This window comes from Sebastes umbrosus, chromosome 11, assembly GCF_015220745.1.
Source record: "Sebastes umbrosus isolate fSebUmb1 chromosome 11, fSebUmb1.pri, whole genome shotgun sequence".
Lineage (NCBI taxonomy): Eukaryota > Metazoa > Chordata > Actinopteri > Perciformes > Sebastidae > Sebastes > Sebastes umbrosus.
Window position 1 is genome coordinate 21,188,995 of NC_051279.1, and position 23,899 is coordinate 21,212,893.

At 41.1% G+C, this 23,899-nt stretch overlaps 1 protein-coding gene and 1 non-coding gene across 2 annotated transcripts; one reads left to right on the top strand and one right to left on the bottom strand.

Moving 5' to 3' along the window:
- The first annotated feature begins 1,151 nt into the window (after positions 1–1,151).
- On the top strand, positions 1,152–22,106 carry LOC119497182 (LIM domain-containing protein 1). The gene is made up of 8 exons (XM_037785111.1): positions 1,152–2,971; positions 9,139–9,240; positions 13,906–13,973; positions 15,401–15,463; positions 16,663–16,793; positions 17,782–17,833; positions 19,027–19,095; positions 20,656–22,106. Exons 1-8 carry the CDS (start codon positions 1,735–1,737, stop codon positions 20,797–20,799), a joined length of 1,866 nt encoding a protein of 621 aa, XP_037641039.1. The 5' UTR covers positions 1,152–1,734; the 3' UTR covers positions 20,800–22,106.
- Positions 22,107–23,826: 1,720 nt separating this feature from the next.
- Positions 23,827–23,899, bottom strand: trnar-acg. Its single transcript has one exon. It is a non-coding gene; the product is annotated as a tRNA-Arg (tRNA).

Here is a 23,899-nt window from a genome sequence, read left to right on the forward strand (position 1 = left end):
CAGGTGCCTTCAAGGTGCCCTGTGGATCTTTAAAAATGGAAATGAATAACTGTTTTTTGTTTACATTTTTATTTTTATTTATAATTGTTGTAGGTCTATAGTACGACGGTACAACGGAGTATAAGGGCCACATTGAGAAAAAAAAAAAAAAATCGGAGATTTCGAGAATAAAATCGTAATATTATAAGGTAGTCATTTTACATGCTATTTTCTTTTTTTCTCGAAATTTTACGACTTTTTTTCTCGGAAAGTTATGACTTTAATCTCGTAATATTACGACTTTTTTTCTCGTAAAGTTCTGACTTTAATCTCATAATATTACGCCTTTTTTTCTCGTAAAGTTATGATTTAAATCTTGAAGTATTACAACTTTTTTTCTCGTAAAGTTCTGACTTTATTCTCGTAATTTTACGAATGTTTTTCTTGTAAAATTATGACTTTATTCTCGTAATATTACGCCTTTTTTCTCGCAAAGTTCTGACTTTATTCTTGTAATTTTACGACTTTTTTTCTCGTAAAGTTCTGACTTTATTCTGTATATCTCAGATGTTTTTCCCCTCAATGTGGCCCTAATAATGCTTTTTGGCCCTCACTGCATTAGATTTATATACTATATACTTAGACTATAAACTGTGTTACCTTCATCACAATGCTCAAATGTTTTGCAGCTCCAGACAGATTTTTTTGTTTTTGTTTTGCCTAAAATGGCTCTTTTGATAGTAAAAGTTGCTGACCCCTGTCCTAGGTCACCAAAAGGGCTAAAGCCAGCCCTGCTCAAATGTGTACAGTTTGTTTAGTTGTAAGATACTTTTTAATAAATGTACTTAGTTATATTTAACCAGTGAATCACCACTGTTCACACAGCAAAACACTTCACACTCTCCCAGCTCGGCTCTTTAATTTTTATGGAGCAGCAAAATGAAAATGCTGAAGTGTTATGCTGACTCAGAGAGAAGAGACTGAGTCAACTAGCTCTGGATATTTTTAACAATTACACAGGATGTGAGGGAGCGGATCTAGGTTTATTTTAAGACACAGCTTAGTTATCTGTAAGCTAACATTACTGTGTGATTAATCTCAACTCAACTTTTACTTACATGGCTCATTTTGAGCACACTGCCCCTTTAAAAACAAACCGTCCCCTGCTCTGCTCAGTCCCAACTGACGACCGTTGGCCACGTACGGCTCGAGCTCCACAACGGTTAATCCCCACGGTCGGTTCGTTATAACGGTAGATTAGTTCTATCAGTTAAGCGTCGCGACTTTAACATATTTTAACACATTTTAACACACTTTAACTACTTTTAGGTACTTTTTTACTTGACAGAGGAGCGGAGGATAAAGTTGTGAATGAATGTTCCCCGCTGGGACGGTAAACCGGGAGTAGGAGGAGGAGGAGGAGGAGGAGGAGGAGTAGTTGTTGGGGTCGTCCCGGCTATCGGAGCTGAGATCTGCTCTCAGTTATAACCAGACACACGGAGGCTTGTTTCTGGACAGAGCTGTAGCTGAACGGACCGGCAGTTTCTCCACTGTTTCATCACCGAGGAGGACGCGGTAACTTTTTAATCTTCACGGGAAAAAAAAGGAGAAGAGGAGAGTTTGGAGTAAGAGTAAAGTTTCACCCTGAGTCTGGACGTCTCCTGTCAGGACGACGAGCGGCTGGACTGTAAACTAATAACACCTCTCTCTCTTTACCGTTCCTCTGCTTCATTGAACTCACAAAGTAGCTCCATCATGGATAAATACGAGGATTTGGGACTCGAGGCGAGTAAGTTCATCGAGGATTTAAACATGTATGAAGCCTCCAGAGATGGTTTGTTCCGAACCAGGAGGGACGCAGGAAATAACCCCGATTTTGAGGAGACTAGAAGAGTTTTTGCCACTAAAATGAATAAAATACACATTCAGAAGCAGCAAGAGGAGATGGCGAAGAACAACCAGGCTATCATCAAAATGAATGGGGGCCACAACAACAACAGCACGTATTACACCAAAGACAGACCGCCCATCAATAGTTACAGACAGCAGCCGTGTGAGGCAGCAGCGAAGCCCCCCATGCTCTCTGGCCCTGTGCCGGGTTGCACCACCACCACCACCACCACCGGCACGGCTGCTGCTGGGAACCAGTTTGATGGCCAGAAACACCACATTCAGTCTGAACTTCCAGTCGGCAGGGCATGTGGCTACGGAAATAATTACGATAATAAGGAGCGTTTAGAGCCACATTCATACCAGCACAGCAGCAACACCCCTGCTGCTCCCCCCAGCCCAGGAAACCAGTCTCATAACGCGCCCACACATCCTCGTCACCAGGCCAGCCAGCCTGTTGCCTCATGGGCCCCATCCAGAGAGAGCCAGAGCCAGCTTTCCCCACCTCTGTCTGGGTCTGGGGGCAGCAGTACATCTCAACAGCAGCCTCAGCGTCAGTCTGCACCTCCCAGTCTTCCACCCCAGCAGAATCAGGCTGTCACCCCGCCTGTAAACCTGACCTCATCTGCTGGGCCAGCCAGGGGATGGGCAGGAGAGCCCTCTGACCTCATCCCTGGCCTGCCTCTGAGTGCCTTCACAGCAGGAGCTGACCTCCACATGCAGCAGTCACATCCTGCAGCCCATTACGCACCGGCAGCCTCTCCAACTTTGAGACCCTCTGCCAGCCACAATGGTCCCTCTCCGCTCCTACCTGCACCCTTTGAAACACATCTACCCAAAGCCAAGGTGGCATCTGCTGCCTTGATCCCTGGCAATGTGTCCAAAAGCAGCAGCAGCAGCCAGGGTCAAGGTCAGAGCCAAATAGCCGTCTGTGGACATGCCATCAGTGCTGAAGCTGAAGTCCCACGCTCCCCCAAGCCTGTCCAACTACCCTGCCAGTCTCTCCTCGAACAGGGGCCTTCAGCAGCTGAAATAAAGTTAGAAGCCCTCACCAATCGACTGGAAAAAGAGATGGATGCCCAACCAAAGGCTGACTACTTTGGTAAGACAGTTTAGTATGCAGCATCAACAAGGGGGCTTCTGTCAGTTAGGCCACGACAGAGCCGCCCACCCACAGTTCAGAACATAAATCCACTTGTTTTTGATTTCATATTCACACATGCACACACTGTCACCATTTGTCTTCCTTCTTCTGTGTTTCCCTTACACACAGACACACACATTTATTGTCATAAGTCTTTGTTTGGTGGCATTCTTGATGGTCGTTGCTGATAAAATAGCAGAACTTATTAGGCACACGATGTAGGAGGCCTGTCTCTTTCTTTTGTTCTGTGGAATGCAGACAGAATAATTTTCTAATTTGTTTCATGTCTTTTTTTTTTAAATGATTCATTGTCTGCCCTCTTGGCAGCTGAATCAAACCCTTTGGCAGTAAAAGGTGGGGCACAAGGCCAGAAAGAAGAATGTAGCCCTCTTATCTCCTCTCAGAGATTTAATGGATTACTAAGCAACATTGATGACTTAACTCATTAGTTAGAGCTTGATCACCTCTGTCAGCTCTGTGATTGTTTTATTAATGTTCCTTCCCACGTTGAGTTTGTTTGACTGGCAGTGGCATTTCCGAATGATGTCATCACAGATCTGTGCTTGCATATATTTCATCACTCTTTTTGTGAGAACACCATGCATGCTTGAGCAAGTGATGAACACGTGCGCACAGGGAAAATGATTATGAATAACAACACCTGTGGTGGTTAGTTCTGGTATTTGGGGGCAAATTAGGAACAAGAAACCATGGCTGTTTTTTTTTTTTTAGTCAAGACATGTATTTACCTTTAAGATAATTTCTTTGTTGGGTTTTCCTGATCCAACCTCACATTTGTTGGAATTATACATATTTTACATGTATGATATTATTACCAATACACAAAAAAGAGGAGTGAAGTCTTGCAACTAAGATTTCAATCAATACACAAGGTCACTCACTAAGAAACAGAGGAAGAAGGGTTGTTGAAGAATGTCCATCATCAGCAGAATACTCTGGTTTCTGTTCCTAATATCACTGTGTGTAGCACTTCAGCTGCTCTATTGGGACTGTAGGAGTGCTATCAGGAAATGAATACAACATTAGAAAAACACATGCTTTGCTGTGAGGTCAGCTGATAGGCTGTTGTAGATACAGTAAATAGTAGGGGTGGGAAAAAAATCGATTGACCTATGTATCACATTTTTATATTTTACGATCTTGAAATTGATCTTTTAATACCAGAATCAATATATTTGCTTCATTTGAGTCTATGCTGAGGTAGAAGGAAGATACCGCTTTTATTGTTGTAGTCAGAGTAACGTGACGTCATATCCGTTCCGTATCCGTCACCAAAACAAAACGCAGCCGGCCGCAGTGAGCCGAAACGAAAACGGTGGAGGGTCTGCGTGGATACGACCTGCACCCTCACATTTTAGATCCAGCGTGGTAAACACTACATATACAGTAAAGAATGGAAACACTTTGGGTTTCACACATTGCCAGGAAAAGCTGCATGCTAACTCTGTCATGGACGGGAAACGTTATCGTATTACGGTAACATGCGGTCAAGCCAGCCGTCACTCTCCAATCTCCGTGGTCAAATCAGCCGTCGCTACAACTGTAGAGTTAAAAAAGTTAACGGAAATCGCCATAAATCGTAATATCAAATCACAATTCTTGTAGAATTGCAATACTTTAACATCGCAATACACATCGGATTCAGCACCCAAGTATCATGACAGTTTTGAATCGGGAGATAGTTGTATCGTCCCAGCCCTGGTAAATAGGTGAGATGTACTGTATGTTTCTGGGAGTGTGTTTGATGCAGAGAAAGCTGGTGTTGGCCAGGCGTTTGGCGCCATGGCCATTCATAAAATGTCATGTCCCGCTACGGGAAAGCAAGACAGTGAGAGAAAGAGAGCGTGAGATGGATATATCGTGTTTGAAGCCACAGAGCACCCCTTTTACACACACACACACACACACACACACACACACACACACAGCCCACCCTTGCCTCCTCGTAGAAAGGAATTTCCTGCTGGAATGTCACGATTGTAATTCCCAACCATCCTCAGCCCCCCTGGTGTGCTTGTATTGGTGTGTGTGTAAGGGAAGATGTTCTGGCATACGTCACTGTCACGAAAAGGCTCACAAATAGCACAGTGATGTGAATATTACGGAGGTGTGGGAGAGCACAGTGTGCGATCAACGGAAGTGTAGGTTTTAAAGTAATACAGTATAGGCCTTTTTTCACACGCGCGTTCCCACAGAGACATAGCCCACACACGGTTCCTGCATGGAGGTTTCCACTAGACTGTGGCTCATCCTCTGAGTCATGCTTTCATGTCAGAAAAAAACTTGTTTAGGCTAGTTTACATGACAAAACTTAAGTTTCATCATAGAAAACCTTCATAGTTGTGAATAATATATGTATATGCAGACTTTTTAAGCACCTTTAGTATATATGTCATAGAGTATATTAGATTAAAGCTAAGGTTTCATTGAGCCTGACGGGACTGAATATAATGTGCTTTTAAAAGTCTCTGCCAGCGCCATGGTGGTGTTAAACCAATCCAGTGAGTTGTGTCCATACAGGGCTGGCTTTGATCCCTCAGAGTTCCCGGCCGTTCACCAAGTGCTGATTGGCAAAACTGCAGCTGGAAGTTCTGGGAAAATGAGTCCAGTGCCAAACGGCTGCACCGGGGGAACACTGAGGAATGTCTGAAGGAAAAGAGAGCAAGGAATTTTAGAAATTAGGTCTTTAGATAAAAAGAGGAGGGGAGTCCCAGACAAGTTTAGAGGTGCCTGCGGTGAAGGTGAATGGATGAGTGGACAAACGTAGAGATTTAGGGACAAGTTTGTGGATACTTCTTTGTCCTCGGCCACAAGAGACATGAGAGGATGTGAGATTTATAGACAAGTTCATCCAAGAGGGGAGAAGTGATGGGACATCCCAGTGTTCTGCCTCCCCTCTTCCTCTGACTTTCACACACACACACACACACACATTCAGTTGAGCGTTTAGTGTTGTGTTAAGATGGAGGATTAATTTATCCCATCTGGCTGTTGAGTAGAAAGCTTCATCTTAACGCTTCCCAGGGATTTTTGGCTTGTGCTCTGGCATGCCTTTGGAGGCTGCCTTTTATGTGTGTGTATGTGTGTGTGAATGTGATATCGTCTCATGCACATCAATGTGTCTGTTTGTCTGTGAATATATGGCCAGCGGCAGTATTTGACTGAATTAATTATGCTGTGTCACTTCTGGGTGTGGTGTCTGTGTGCGCTGTGGTGAGAGTTAAAATATGATGCCATTAGGTGACACAGCATTCAGCTCATTTCAGTGAATGAGTGTGCGATGTACATACATTTGCTGTTTTAACAGTGGCGTTTATTATATCATGTGGTGGATGTGTCATGGATGGATTTTAGTCTCTTTTTTTTTTAGTGAGAAAGGTTATCTTTCATTTAGGGCTGCTCCCTCTTTATCAATTAGACAACTAAAAGATCGCTTTGGTCTCAGTCGACTACGATTTCTGTAGTGGAGTCATTTTTTCTGCTTTTTTTTCATTCTGAATGACTTATTTCTATGAAATTTAGGAGCACATCTCTGGTAAACACAAGATTTAAAGTGATGCTTTGTGTGATTCTTTGTGGAGAAACTCAGTTTTACAGATCCGCTGATTAAATCAATTATCGATTAGGCGACAGAATCGTATGAGTGTTAGTCGACTGAGAATTTCTTTGGTCGAGGACGGCTCTATTTTCAATGCACAGTCCTTTTAAATTTATACTTAAACATCTGATTACTTATGGCTTATTGGAGAAGTGCTAACACTACTAGCACTGCTACTCTAAGCTGCCAGCACAGTGCACACCGTCCACCAACCTGAGTCAGTTGTAATAGCAAGCGAACAGAAAAGTCAAAATACTCAGCTAAAAGTCATGGGTAGATATTTTAGATAGGCTAACTAGAAGTAATAGAAACAGTGGAAATAGTTAGCTAAAAGTAATGGAAACAGGTGAAATAGTTACCTAAATGGAATGGATAAACATTTGAGCTTATCTCATGGGTGTGGCGGTACATCAAAAAAACAAACTGTGGAACCACTGCTATAGGAGACACAACACAACTCCATTTATGAAATGTTTTACATACTTTTCACTGAATGAGATGCTGATGTACATACATTTGCTTTTCATTTTCTCATCACATCATGGATGTGATGAATCTGAAACCTTGGGGCTAACTGAAGAAGTGATAACACTCAATAGTCCCTTTTTAGTCAGTGGCATGTTGGCCAGCAAGCAGCCATCTACTGGGAGTTTTGACAACTGGGAAAGGTGAGGGGGGGATAGGAGGGGTGAAGTTTTGGCGGTGTGTTTTGGTTCCCCTCCCCCCACTTGAAGCAAGCAGTCAGTCCCCTGAATAATCACACTGTTTTGGAATATGGGACTCTGGCCAAAAGCAGATTTGTAGTGGCCCAACCGGTGAGGAGGTTACTATGAAAACAAGGAATGTTTGGTCCCTAGAAAAGAGTGAAAGGACTTTTTTTGTTCACATGGGGCGTACAAATCAAATCTATACAAAAAAAATAAAGGAAAAATATCCTTAGCCCAGTGTCTGTATTGTATGTGTACTGTTTTCCTGAGAATCTTATTCCTGCTGTATTGTTTGTTCCATGACATGGAATGTTTATAGTCAACATTCACAGAAGAAAAGCAGAGAATGTGATTCATTTCAGTAGTTTGATGGCATGACTACTTTATTGTGTTTTCATGTAAACAAAATAGCTTACATAAGAGCAACATTCTTCTGCTCTCTAATAATATCCCTCTTATTATCTCTAAATCTTCTTTCCAGCCATTGGGGCCCCTGATGATGTGTCCTCTGTTGTGGTATTAGGAGAGGCTTTAGTTGAATTATATATAACCCAGTTACCCATTACTGAAAGTCTACGAAGAGAAACATTTGAAGGTTATTAAATGTAACTGTGTGTTTTTGGAGGAGGCGGCCGCGTGATGTGTGTTGGATACAGTGAAAACAGAAGTTTCTTTGTCAGTGTTGGAGCAGGACCTGGGCCGGGCTGGGCTGGGCTGGGCTGGGCTGGGCTGGGCTGGGCCACGCTCTTCTGCTGAGCTCTATTTCTCTGTCTCCGGGGAGTTTTTCTATAAAAACATACACACACAAATAGCCTCATGCACACAACATCCTCGCACTAAAAGAGAAGCTCGAGGTCTTGCTTTCATCTTTCCGTCAATGCCGTCGCCCCTCCTGCTACTTTAACTTAATATTTCATGATTGGAAGGTCATATCATACTGTATCTGATTGATTTAGCAGCTAGCTGACTACCCATTACGGTCAGCAGTGATGGGGGGGGTTGTCACTTGTCACAGTCCATATGTCAGTTGTCACATCACGCCATGTCATAGAGGGAGAGATGCAGGGAATTGGTGCGAAGTAAGATACTATTTCCATGCCAGGTCTCAGGAAAGTAGTGTTGCATCCTAGTCAGCTCCAGATAAAGAGAAATGTTGCATATTGAGCACATGGAAACCTTGTGTTGTTCAGTCCAAAGTCAAAGGACAGATTATGTAATGTTGCCTGGCATGCTCTCATGTGATTTTTTTAAAGGCCTGAACTGGTATTCTTCACCCAACGCACTCTTGCTTTCATGTCTTTTGGGCTTTTATCTTCATTTCTTTTCTTCTTCTTCTTTTTTTTACATTTTTCTCTGCGCATACTTGGCTCGGATAAATGGATAGATTAATATTGAGTAGACTCCAGTGTCTTGATAACAAGCCACATGGATTGTGTGTGTAGTTAGGGTAGGAAAGAACATTTTGATTTTTATCAAAGTCCTTATTAACAGACTTCTCAGTCTCTTTGCCAAGTCAAATAAGCAAATAGGGATATATTTCCCTTTTCAATGACACAGCCCGCCACCCAGCTTCCTGACTTTTGTGAAGTGATTTTTTTTTCTTTGTCTCCATTGTTTTTGGTTTAATCTGGATCACAGCTTCCACAGCTCTTTATCTTGATACAATAAACTAAGAGTGTCCTAATTTATATCTCTGATTTAGTATTTGATTCTGTGTGTGGATTTAAATGCATTAATGACTTAAATGTGTGCCTCCCTGTGACTTTTCTGACCTGGTCATATGCTGTGTTGTGTTCCAGGAGTCTGTGTTAAGTGCAACAAGGCGGTGTACGGAGCCAGCCAGGCCTGCCAAGCTATGGGCAGCCTCTACCATGACAGCTGCTTCACCTGCAGCGCCTGCAGTGAGTACATAAACATGCACAGCATACCTTCACTAAACCTTTTGCTCCCATTCGAACACTTTCACCTCCTCTCCTCGTGTCCATTCACACGTAAAGCTCATGTCGCCTCCTGACTAATAGGCTGCCAAAGACCCTGTTGTCTTGAATTGAAAGTGGTACCTTCTTCTTCACTCATTCACTGCCCCCGAGCAAAAACACACAATTATTTGGGGATTACTGTCCTGTGCTGCCGGTGTTTGGTTTCTGGGTGTGCCAGTCACCACCTCCAGCCCACACAAAGACACACAAAGCGAGACTTTTTGACGACCTAATTCATCCATCAGTCAATAAAATAACTTTTTAGTATAGTTTAAGACCATATCCAAGTCTGGTGTGGCGCTCGAGACTGAAAATCACTGACAAATCACGTGTGAGAAAGGCGGGGATTCTAAGCATCAGCGTGAACCTCCTGACACTTATAATGAAGCAATAATGGCTTGTACTGGTTAGCTACAGGGCTTATTTGTTTAGAATCACTTTGACAACAACTTCAAAGGCAATATCTGTTCTTCGTTTGTGTTCTTTTGGTTTTAATTACCCGAGGCAGATGCAGTTTTAACTTTTAAGGCAGAATGAATTCAAACAAACGGCACATGTTGGAACAACTAATCAGGACATGACACAAGTTACATGAAGTGCTCGAAAATGAACTGATTTGTTGTGTCAGTGTGACCTGTATTCCACGTTTCAGTGGACTCATTTAATACTGCACTGGCCAGGTTTTATTTTCTCAGATTACACAGTTTACCTGACCAGTTAGGGACAGGCAGGTATCAGTTGAGGTTCACCGCTCCTGGCTGCACTGTGCGATGTATGTTGTGACCTGTAGCTTCTTGGCTGGACAGCCGTGCACTTCCTTAGCTGAAGCGTGACCCAGCTGCCTCTCTGCTTTAACCAATTAAAATCTCTATCCCAATTATGAGACGGGTGGGTATGTGGAGTATGTGGTGACCTCAACTCAAGCCCATTATTCTGCAGCACCTTTGACCTCGCTTGTTACGCCCCCAAATATATGATTAACATCTCCGTGTTTTCTTTCACCCTCTGTCCTGTGTGTTTATACATGTGTGTGTGAGCAAGGAGATGAAAAAGAGGAGACACGTTGTGAAGCTGTGTGGGGGGTGGGGGTTGGGGGGGAGGAGTTTACACACCACATACCTCTCATAGCTTGCTTCGTGTGAGGGCATAAGGGTTGTGCTCGCTGTGAGTGGCCCTAGGGAAAAGCATCTCAGCTGGGGAGGAATGCAGGCATAGGGGCCCTCAGTAGGTCGGGCTCCAGGAGGACACTGGGTGCTGTTATGTCAGCTGGGCGCAACGAGATGGGAGGACAGTGCGGGACAGGGAGACCATTCAGTGGGAGCACACCACCACACGCAGCCAGCACACAGGCACACGCTGATACATGCATATGTATTCATGCTGTGCCCACACAGTAAACAGCACCATGCAGTTGAAAACACAGTGATAAAATAAGCATCCCCTTCTCATCTTGCATCAAGAGTCTGTATGTCAAGACATCTGTCACACTCGTTGAGTTGCATAACAAGACTGTGAACTCCCTCCTATGTCCTCACACCAGTTCTCCCAAGGTGACTGAGAGGCAGGAGAACATTCCTGATGGCTAGGAGAGCTCTGGCTGCGTGTCTGGGATTCAGTACTTCGCTGCAGGGGGGGATTCCCTCCAGGCTAATCATTGACTGCATACAAACAGTTAGTGGTACAACCCAATTCCAGTTGGAGAGTAAGCTCAAGTTTGTAATCAGGGGAACTGGTTTACTCATTAGCCAACTCAAATAATCGGTGGAAATCTCAGAAAAGAGGGAAATAAAAGGAAAAAGACTCCTAATATGAGACTCTCGTATCGAATATTGCGATATTATGTTTTGTGACACTGTATTGATTCTCAAAAACACTGTATCGATTTTTAATTAACAGTTTACATGCAAAGATTAACTCGGTCAATACTTTATTTAATTTGCAAAAAATACCCGCCCTGTCAAAGTAGTGCTATGATGTTGGATGTTACAGGGACTGTGATGCATGTAAATGCAGATCCCACTGTTCTGATTGCATAAAGAAAAGTACACTTTGTGTACTCAGATTTTATGCATATGGTTGTGGTGTGATACGTATCCTATCCCCAGAGTCTTGCCAATACACAGCCCTACTTTCCAGTATATTTATTGTTTGTAAGGAACAGCAGTACACAGACCCTCTCTCAGATTCAGCTTTCATAATATGAGCCCCTTATCCCAGCGAGTCGGCAGGCTTTGGAGAATACAAACAAGGATCTGATTGGTCCTAAAACCACTGGTATGTTAACATCTGGTGGGTGGATTGTCGGGACCTTGACCAAACATCCCAGGTGCTGCTCACAGTCAGAGAAATGCATTCAGACTACCAAAAACACTTCTTGTAAGTGCAGGGAAGATTTTTTTTTCTTTGTCAATTAAACATACATAGATATCTTTAGCAGGGCAGGAGGTGAGACTGAATCTCAGAGTAAAGAGTCTACAAATGTGAAATTGGTATAAAAGAGATGCAGGTTTTTTTTTGTTGCTAATTTACTGGAAGGAAAGAGGGTTGAGGCCCGATTAGGAAGCCGCGGCAGGGTCATTGTGAATTTCTTATTTTCCGAATAGGATTACATAAGGGAATTCATCGAATGTTTTAATTAGAAAATGGCCTTGTGTTTTGTTCTGTCCCTCAGGTATTTTACATTTTTATGAAAGCGCAATAGTCACAGTTCTTGTCAAATAGTCAGTCCTGACTCCTGACTTTAATTAAGCTCTTATCTTTCCGCAAAGCTCTGAGCCTTCCCTCTCTGACTCGCTGGGAAAAAAAAGACAGGAATGTGAAGAGGAGGGATGGCCCATATCTCACTGTCATCCCCTTCATCCTTCCCTCTTTCCTTTAGGGACATGGTTCCAAGACTGTCTGTCAGTAATTACCCAAGGCCAGCTCCACACCTTGGCCCGATTGGAAATGCTCTTAAGTTAGTTATTGTGTTAGCCTCAGCCAGACATGGTTGCGTGACCATTATTATTCTATTTAAGTAGGATGATGTAATTGTGGATAACTGGTTCAGAGAGATGTCATGTGCCCATTGATATAAAAAGACGAATCATGAGGTTTCAGTTAATTTCCTTTTTCAGTTTTTTTTTTTTCTTGGTTCTTGCCTTTGTATTCTACGTGCAATTCAGGCTTATTTCAATCTATTGCTGATTTTAAGACAGCAGTTTTAGTAGAGAGGAGTGAGGTCAGCCTCTTTTGTGAGCTTGTTTTTTTTACTATTAGACTCAAATAGTAATTTTTCTTCACTTTGTAGGTTGATCTGTGTACTAGGGGTGAAATATGATAATGACATCTGTCACAAGAAATGTATATTTATATAATATTATCGTGGTATAGTACATTTTGTGCAAAATTAATTGATAAACGACTTAGGGGTAAAAATTACCAGGCAGGTCTGTTTGTAGCTAACACAGCAAATCAAATTGCTTCATCACATGGATGCAAATATCATCAGTAATTTGCCCTTGATGGCGTAATACTCCCAGGATAGCTACCACGATAAAGGCTAATACTGTCATATCTTCCAATCCTACTATGTCAAATGAAGGGATGTGCCAATATATATATATTTTTTTCATTGCTGACTACTTGTTGACTTGTTGTCCATGTTTTCCAGAAATGAATCTGAAGAAAGGCCTCTATTTAAAATGTCAAATACTGTGGTTTTGCACTGCATTTCTTCTTCGTCTTAAAAATGAAACTGAAATTCCTGGTGGCTAAATGACTGTGTGAGTCTATCTGGATACAAGCAATCAGGTAAACAGAGCATGAGATGGAGCACGGGAGATAAAGACGGCTCCTGTTCACCAAGGTTAACCCCCTCCTCTCCACTGCCGTCCCCTCCCTCACCTCCCCACTCCGAAAATGCCAGGAATGTTTTCTCTTCCTGTGGGACCTGAGCAAAAATAGCTATGTGAAGTGGTTTTTGCTGTGTGTGTGCTGCTATAAGAAGCCAGCTCCAGACCATAGAACTATTAAAGCACACACAGACAGACAGACAGGAAGCACACCCAGCATGTGGAAAGACACCAGAAAGGAACAAAGAAGAAGAATAACAGGTCGTCGCAGGTCTTGGCCTGTGGTTGCTACTACATCCAATAGAGCAGAGTGTTTAATCTGTTGCACCTGTCTAGTAATTGAATTTAATCAGCATTTTTTCCTCACATGTGTTTGATCCAGATGTGTTCATTGTCCTACTGCAACCCGATCAGCGTCCCAGCAATATTATATTAAGACACCAGCACACCAGAGATCCGCTTGTTTGATTTATTTGCCCGGGATTCAGCAGGATATAATGAATATTGCAAGAGGGACCATTACCTTCGAATGGGTGTAATTAATCACCATGATCTTTATGCATTAGTGCTCTAACTATTTTCTGAGACTGGTCTCGTGGCTTTGCAAGATTTTCCAGTAAGACATTTCAACTATCTATCAGTGGCTTACCTTTTCTCGTCTACTTTATTCTACTTATTGTAATTCAAAATTTTAAAAACGTTTTTCTTCCTCGAGTGAAAAGATACAAACGGACTGTTCTGTGTGTTTCCGTAGGTCGAAGGCTGAGAGGGAAGGCGTTCTACTATGTCGGAGGGAGGGTTTTCTGTGAAGAGGACTTTCTGGTGAGCAGTCAATACACAATCAATATTTATTATACCTCAACTGAGGTATGTGGTCTTGTGACATTTGTTGCTTTAGGTTGAGATTACACACAGCACCTTTCTCATACTGAGATGCATTCACTTTCACTCCGTCCACATCTCTATTGTCTCAAGGTTTACAATCTCTCTGTATTTATTATTAACAAGAGGCTTTCCCTTGAATCACCATTCATCAGGTGTACCTTAAAATGCAACCTATAATCAACCTGTCAGCCTTCAACTTAAATGCAACGTATCGGTTTGAGACTTTGACCTTGACGCACAGTTTCCCGCATCTAATGCAGCCGATTCATATCAGTTTCCTCCCCTGGGTGGGACTGGAAGAGGTCAGTAACTGGAGATGCTGCTTCGCTATGGTGTATAGGGTGGAGGGCGGTCAGGCCATTTACACCAGTGTAGAATGATTGTATGAACTAGGGTTGTCCTCGACCAAAGAAATTCTTAGTCGACTAACACTCATACGATATTGTCGACTAATTGATTAGTTGATTTAATCGACGGATCTGTAAAACTGAGTTTCTCCACAAAAGAATCACACAAAAGCACCACCTTAAATCTTGTGTTTACCGGAGATGTGATCATAAGTTTCTTAGAAATAAGTCATTCAGTATGAAAAAAGGATAAAAAAAACGACTAATTGACTACAGAAATCTTAGTCGACAAAGACCAAAACGACCGTTTAGTCGACTAAGAGGTGGCAGCCCTAGTGTGTACTTTGCAAAAATGGAAAACTTTCAGTATCCATCATCATAGGATGTACCTTAAACACAACTGAAACCGCTGGGTACAATTATGTTGTAAATCCCCCCCTTTTTGGTTGTATTTTCCCAACTCATCCTTGCGTTCACACTGTCAGTCGCTCTGTGCGTGTTTACCCCATGAGGCCTCCATATAAAACCTCATCTAATTGCCTTTCCACCTAAAGCTCCTACTTGCTCAATTAAAATCAAAATTTACAGTGAATTAAATTTGCTCTGGCTCTTCTCCCTCTGTGTGCCGTTAATTACGTCTGCTCTTCTGCCAGGCCTGTTAGCGTGGCCTCTCCTCGCTGACACATACATATTAACACGTAAGAAATCTGAGCCGACTGATTCAAATACTGTATCAGTTAAATGCCAATCTCAGGAACCACGTCGTATTGACTTTTGTTCAGTATTCCACACACTTAGAGTGCAAACTTTCTGATTGTTTTTGATCAAAAGGAGTGATTTTAGAAGTTTTAGTACAACTATACAGCTAAACCTTAAAGGCTACTTTGGATTATGCCTGGGAGACATTGTTGAGCTGTTTAGCGCTCAGTCTGAAACAGAGAGTCAGAGATTTCAGTCATCCATTAAATAACCACATTCCAATGACATCACTGTCGTCTTTTTCTCTGCCTGTTGAAGTACTCTGGTTTCCAGCAGTCTGCAGACAAGTGCAACGCATGTGGACATCTGATCATGGACATGGTGAGTGTCTGTTACTTCTGCCCAGTTGTGTGTAGTTTGAGTGTTATGTCTGTCTGTGTGTTTGTGTGAATGGGTCCGAGCCAGGTGATCTCAGCAGTTACTTCACCCTGAATGAGCTCTCTGTGGCCACATCTGGTTAAAGACTCAGGAGGAAGCATAGGCTCTGCATGTGCATCTCTCTCACACTCACACACAAAGGCTCATGGGTAAAAACGGAACGGACACACACACAAAGCATGTGATCAAGGCAGGAAGTGTCGCAGCATATGAATGTTTTTTCTAGACACGAGTCGACACATGTTCTCCACCCAGCAGACAGAGATGAAGGAGATCGTCTCTGTTTTATTGTGCTGACTAATCTTCACATCTGCACATTTAACGTGCTGTATCTCACAGCAGAAATCTATAGGACTTGATCACTGAGACTATTTGCAAGTTATGCATATTATATGTACACATATCTGTAGAGATGTTGCGATACCATTTTTTCCTTCCCAATACCGATTCCGATACCTGAACTTGCAGTGTCGGCCGATACTGAGTACCGATACCAGCGTGATAACAAAACTATATAGTTATTATTATTATTATTTAAAAGCTGTTTACTACTGACCATGTATGGATGTGATATATGATTACTATCTTTGTTGTACGGCCTGGCTCAGGTTAAACTCTTTGTAAAACATGAAATAATTTCAAAGAAGAAGAATTGATTTCCAGTTAAACAAGTTGTTTTTTTCTGGGTTAATAAATTGTGGTATCAGATCGATGCATAGACTAGCGTACTCGCTGATACCCAATCCCGAATTTTGAGTATCGGTATTGGAACAACTCTATATTTCTGTATGTAACATAAGACATATCGTTTGCCTTTGTCTTAAATTTGCCAGAGAAGACATAGTACGTTTATTTAATTGCTGTGTTTTTCTTTTAGCTTTATTTTATAGGTGTGATTGCTTGTTATATATATTATCCTGAGTACTCTAGTTGGGCTTATTCTTAGCTTTGTCCTATTCTCAGCTGCTGTTACGACCCAATATACCCACAGGGATCGTTAAAAAGTCATCTCAGTCTTTTTTAAGAACATTGACTATTTTAATTTGATTGGAAACAGACAGTGAGGAAATATGAAGTAGCAGTAGCAGAAGGAATTAAAGCATTAACGCCCTGATATTCTTCACTCATTTCTCTCTTTATAGATCCTGCAGGCCCTCGGGAAGTCGTACCACCCCGGCTGTTTCCGCTGTGTCATCTGTAATGAGAGCCTTGACGGAGTGCCCTTCACCGTGGACACTGAAAATAAGATTTACTGTCTCAAAGACTACCACAGGTGAGCGTTACACAGTATGTCAAAGGAACACATGAGTGCATGATCGAGATTTATCTGTGTTTAAATTAGTTTAGCGTGACACCGGAAAGGACAAAAGTGTCTAGGTGTCTTGTTGCAAATGACAGTACAGCCCCTTAACGTTCCCTCGCTACTGCAGGATGTTGTTGAGAAGGGTCGACTGAGTCTCTCTGCCACGTGTGGCAGACACATGAGAAGTGTAGTCAGGGGTGAAAGGAGAGGGAGGGGGAGGGAGACCGTCCAGTTAGAGGTGTGAAGAGTGGCGTCCGGCCATATGGCTCCTCTTGTCCAACAGTAACATGCTCTGTAAGGACAAAAACACAGCTTCTAACATCTGGGTGGAAAGTCAAGGTTTTGTGTGTGTGAGAACATTTGATGTTGCAGTAAAAGTGATAAACAGTAGCACCTGTAGCGCTTCAACCTCAACAGCAGCTCTACAGTCGCAGCCTCTCTTCTTCTCCCTGCTTGGACAACATGTACAGCGGCACAGCCAGGCACATGGCCGATCGCTGTCTGGCAGCTCCCACATGTTCTCCACGCTGATTAAATCAGACAAACCTTATTGTGTGTATACAGTATGTGTTCGACGTTTAGCCACAGTCATGCCCATCCACACTGAGAGGCCCTTTGTTATTCCCTCAGACATCCAGGTGCCAGCCATGTGTGTGGAAATAATTTTACTTTTTGTTTTTCTACTGCCTTTTTGGAATTGGGGGAATCACGTGTGTGAGGGGAAGCCAGCACATCTGCAAACCTGGCATCTCCTTAGTGGAACCAGGATGTTCTAAATCTAGTCAGAGTCAGGGCAGAGGACAAAAAAGAGGGAGGCTCAACAGGTTTAAAAGTCAGGAGATAGAGAGACATCAAATATGAACTGTAAGCTTTAGATAGAGTGAATTTGAATTCGGTTCACTTATTTGAGTACAGTTCAAACAGATGTATGAAAACATGTTTCTTTATGCTCTCTCAGGGTCCTGGCGCCTAAGTGTGCAGCCTGCAACCAGCCCATCCTGCCCTCAGAGGTAAGCTAACATTCACCTTAAATTAGGACTGGGTCATGATGAAACATTATCATATACTGTATAGTCTCTCTATATTCTCAAATCTGTTACAGGTTGAGATCTTTTGGGTTTGAAAAAAATTAAAACCATTTCACTCACTGAGATGAAGTTGTATCTAAATGATATCTAAATACATTGATGTTAGGATAATGCTCTGATAATTAGCACAATAGTAGTTTTGTCCATATCGCATGTATTATATGTATATAATATATGGATATTGTGTTTGATTATGCTCCTGGCAGTGCGGTAGTCTTAGGATGAAGCACTATCAAAGCCCCCTAAAGACAAGCTTCAATGCAACAGTGGTGTTAATATGAATTCCAGCATGACTTTATACCTTCATTACATCTAGAAGCTGCTCACTTTTACCTGTGGACCTTTAACCACCAGGAGCTCAGCAGATTATAAATCCTCATCTGCTCATGTTTACTCCGTTATGAACCAAACGCAGAACAGATAGTTCAATATAGCCATATTTCCCACTAGACTACAGGTCAAAAAACAATGTGAGGCCTAATATCTCTGGGCTTTGATTTGACGTAGTGCCAAGGAGGACTAGACGGAAAGTAGGGGAGAAGTACGGTTCACATGCAGACAGGCAGGCAGACAGGACATGCTGGCAAAAGCAAAGAAATGTCCAAAATTAGAGTTGACTTTGCCGGAATGTCCCCTGCCCTCCCCTTTGAGTAAGCCAGTGAGGCCGGTATTTAGAGGAGAGGTAGTGTGTGTTTGTATGTGTGTTGGGGTAGAGGGGCCTTGTCTGTCTTGTGCATTTATGTAAGCTGTTGTTACGGATGTTCAGGGGAGTTCCCTCTCAGGCTGATATTGTAACCAGAGAAAGATGACTGAAAAGGAAACCTGTCTGCAGGACAAAGAGCACACACAAACTCTGAATGTACAGATTGATTTACAGGATCTTTGTAAATGATTTGCTATAATCTTTGGCTCCATGTGGCTGCATTTTGTGTCTATATTTTTGTATGCCAGTATGATTTATATAAATACAGACAATTCAGCTCTTGGCTTCCATCACTGTCTGCACGCTTTTTATCGATCTTTTGAAGCTTTTGTCAGACTGAGCAGAATAAGAACCGTCGAGTGTCTTCTTCTGGCGAGATTGGCTTCAGTTGTCCGTCTGAATTTCTTTCCAGGGGTCTGATGAAACCATTCGAGTTGTATCCATGGACAAAGACTATCACGTGGAATGCTATCACTGTGAGGTGGGTAAAAAAGAAATGTCACATTTCTCTTTCTTGAAAACACGCATGTTTAGTGGCTCGGAGCCAGGGACCCTCTCTGAATGGCTCATTAAGAGAAACCATAATGAGTAGATCTCCGATCTTAATTACAGTCTCGGCGGTTAATGACATACTGCTGAGGAGAGCAGGTATGCAACACCTCATCATCCCTATCTCATCACTTTACTCAAGTGCCTCTTCTTTTTTTTTGCCAAAGGCTGATTGACAGCTGCTGTTCTTTCGCTTCATGAAAATAAAAATCAGTGGGCTGTGAGGAGCAGAAGTGTTTTAACTATTGAGTGGCCGTGTCCTCCTGGTGTTTTTATTTTTTTGGTTCATCTTTCAAGTTTTTTAAAGAAGAGCATTTTGACATTAGAATCATTTCTTTCTTGAAACTGTAAGCCATAAGGCAGATAATATTTTATTTGAATAATTTACAGAGTAGACTGAAACTTTACACACTGGTATCGATAGGGAAATTCAAAAATCTGGTGAGAGGTTCTATTGATTTTAGTTATGATTATTTTACATAAAATATATATATTTTTTCATACATATGCCAATGATATTTCAGAAAGCATTTATTTATATTTTGTCATGCTGTATATGTATATATATTTAAATATTAGCTATTTGATTACCATGTCATTACCATTATCATTATTTGTTTTATTTTATTTTTTATTTTATTTATTTTTTTCTCTGAACTCAGGCCTGACTTGTAAATAAGATCTCAATCTCAATGTGACTTCCTGATTAAATGCAGTATATATAAAGGCAGGGATAGACACTTATATTTTTAAGCACTGGCCCGATAGGCCACCGATCCCCTAAATTTGGTGTGACAAAAGCACATTTTTGGTGGCCCAAATGTAAACTCATGTAAACACAATACAGGAAAGGCAACTTAACACAACCTTCTTTAATTGTGACATTAACAGAATGAAAATAATATGATTAATTTAGATTTAAAACTCAAGTTCTTTGTTCTCTCAGTCTCTTTGTGCACACACTACAAAAGACAGCGTCTATCTTTTTTGCATAAAAACACAATTTAAATGATGAGGAGATAAATGATTGTATTTTTATGTCTATGGTTAGGACACGGTCGCCGTAATCTCATTGAGACATGCAGTCTCATTCTGAAGAGAGATCTGATACACCTTGGTGGCCACAGGGGGCCACCTACAGGGGATATTTGGTGGGCCATCGGACCGTGGTGCATGTTGAACCCTGAAAGGAATCCACTATTGAACAGAGCGTGTTTTTTTTTCTTTTGTCAGTAGGCACAGATTTGACATTTGTTGAGATTTGCTAATAATGGGGAATTTAAATCTTTTTGTAAATGTAGAAATGCGCATGTTCTAAATGCTGTCTTTGCACACTTCCAAGTTGATTATTGCCGTCCAATTTGTCAGTGCTTAGAAATGAGGTCAATACAGAGCAGAAATCCGACCAATTGTCCTCTATCCATCTGTTCTAGCTCATGTAACCTGCCAGTGGACGTGTGTCTCACCCTTGTTCCTCCTTTGTGTTGCTCAGGACTGTAAGATGGAACTGAATGACGAGGAGGGTCACCGCTGCTACCCTCTGAACGGCCACCTTCTCTGCCACTCCTGCCACCTGAAGCACATGGAGCCGGGCTGCTCCTCTCCCATCGCTGCAGCCTCTACTAACACCTACTAGTAGGTGGAGAGAGGGAGACACCTGGTGGATTAGTGGAGGAACTGCCACAGCGTGACTGACAGCAGGAGTGGATACGTGCAATTCTTGTTGTAGAGGATTGATTAATGCAGTGCATCAGATCATACTATGGTTTGATGTCTGTTTTCACAGGAATGTTAATGAAGTTTCCATTATTTCTGAAGAGGTTTTCATCCAATAATGAAGTATTATAATACACCAAAGCCCTATTTTGAATACAGTGAAGCATTGTGTTATAGATAAACAGACTTTGCAGAAGTGTTGCCATATGATTTTTTTATGTGTACATCAGTTACATTGACTATGTAAATATAATAGTCAACTCATTTTAGTGTGTACCTTCAACTTCACGTTCAATCCAAATCAATCCATAAATGATTAGTCTAATGGTTCTGCCGGCTCAATAGCTATTGGAAAATAATGGTTCAATCATACAATACAGTTCCTACATGCAATAATAACAGCTGGTGTGTATTTTCATATGAAAAATATACAAAAAAATTGGCGTTGAGCCTTTTTTAAAAAGTCTTAGCACAACATAGATTCCTTCCTTTTCCAATGTTTAACCAGAAAGTGTTCATTTTCTTCTCAAGGTAGTACCCGCAAAAACGCTCTGTGAGAGGCCTTTATTTGTTGACCTGCACACAGAGCAATCATTGTGGCTCATATGCAAAAATCCTGTATGCAATAATGATATCAAATAATAACTTTATTACATGATCATTCCATAGAAATGTCAAACAATGCCATTATCTCCCAAGCTGCTATACCTTCGTTTGCTTAGGGCCTACCATTTCACAGTCAAAAACAAAACATATGAATGACTTTCTCTCTTTCAGAGAGCCAGGTAATAATGTTCTCCAGTAAATCAACAGCCATTATTTGTCAAACGCAGTCTGTTCTTAGCACTTAGATATAGATTTTCTGTTTTTTTCTATGCACCTATGAAGAGGTTGGTATTAGGCCTGTAGATCTATGTATTTTATTACGTTTGCAAACATTGTCTATTTAAAAAGATATATATTGTAGGCCTATATTCATTTACTTTTGTTTCATTTTGACTTTTGTGCAAAACCCCTTAAACACTAATTTGATTTGCAGTGGGAAGTGCAGTTTTGATTGCCTACCTTTGCCCTCCAAATGTTGTCTTGAGTTTAGTAACTTAATACTTGCTTGTCATTTGAGTTCCTTATTTCATAGCCATCTGTAGATTAAAATGAAGAGCAAACATATACATATGTGCTGTATGAGTGTTATACATATTTAATAAATGCATTGCAAACTGTCAATTTGAATTTGGTTCTTTTTTTCCCAGTAGAAAAAGGTACATTCATGTGATACCTTGATTTCAGTGAACTGAACTACTACTACTTTTACAAGTAGATCTGCTTTTAATATTTATTAACATTAATGCATTATTTGATCAACTCAGTCATGTCTAAAGGGCCACTGCAGGTTATGCTGCCATATAGATTGCAGACAAACACAAAAAAAGTGCTCAACTTGCAGAGTTTGCCTGATAGCACACATATTTTTTAACTTTCTAAGTAAGTACAGTATTATGTGCACATGAACTGTGGAACCTGGGTGGTCTTGTTTGTCAGATCCCTTACAGAAAACACCATAGTATTACTATTAAGAATTTCTATAGAAATACCACAGAAACTATCAGTATTACTTTAATCGAAAATTACTACAGAAATACTATTGGCTATAGTGATCTTATAGTGATACTACATAAAACTCTCTATAACTACAGTAATTTCCTATAATATCAGAAAAAAACATAGAAATGCTACAGGAAACATTATAGTGATACTATATAAACACTAGGCTATATAATAATTTCACTATAAGATCACCATTGCCAACTCTATAGTATTATATTAATTAAAGTTGTAAGTAACTAGTAAAGCTAGTTTCTCCACTAGTTACCTACTCAAGCTTGTGTCAGCCAGGAGTCGAACCTACAATCTTCTGATCCGTAGTAGTGTTAGACGAATCATTCATTGTGGCTTCCGGCGCAATTCTTGGTAGCTCTAATGATTGTTATTGGTCAAATCTTGGTAGTGATGGGCAACCTGATTGGCTCTCACATACTCGACCGACAGGTGACAGCAGCGACATATTTAGTAGTTCTACCGATTAGGATTCGTCAAAACTTGGTAGAAGTTTTGGTAGTGATAGGCTTTGCTATTAGTTCTCACTTGATGGATTTGTTCAACCGACAAGTGACAGGAGCGACACTGACCTGATGAAGGTAAACTATTGTTGGAAATTGTACAGAATCCCACATACATAATGTTTTATATATATATACATATACATATATATGTATATATATATATATATATATATATATATATATATATATATATATTATAAAGTATACTTATACAGTACATTTTAGATATCAGTATGCAATAAAATTACAATTCTGATTGAGTGTTTATAGTAGGTCAGTTTCCTGTTTAGAAGAATTAAGAATGAGTATTGTGCTGTACATAATTGATAGATAGATAGATAGATATAACTTTATTGAACCCGAGGGAAATTCAAGTTTCCAGCATCACAGTTCCATAGTGCAAAACATGTTAGTAAAAAGGCAGTAAAAAAGTTAGTAGTGAAAAGTACAAAAAAAAATATACCAGATAAAAAAAATACAAGGAGATGAAGAAAACTGTTAAAAGTTAGTATAGTGCAGGGTAACAGCTGTGATACACGACTATTAAAAAAGTGAATATAGTGCAGAAGAGACTATTAAAAAGGTGAATAGAGCGCAGAAGAGACTGTTAAAAAAGTGAATATAGTGCAGGGTAACTCCAGTAGTTTAGTCTATGAAAGTGCACTGTGTGCATTATTATCTGTCCTGCAGACCGTCCTCCTTTGTCCTTTGTGAGAGAGACGTGAGAGCAAAACAAACGAATGGTAGGCTCATTTCTATCTTGTTTCAGGGTATATCGTCTTTGGCCCGGCCCTAGATCAACATCGCATAGAGAGAAAAAGGAACGAGCTAGCCAGGAGTCGAACCTAGAATCTTCTGATCCGTAGTCAGACGCGTTATCCATTGCGCCACTAGCCC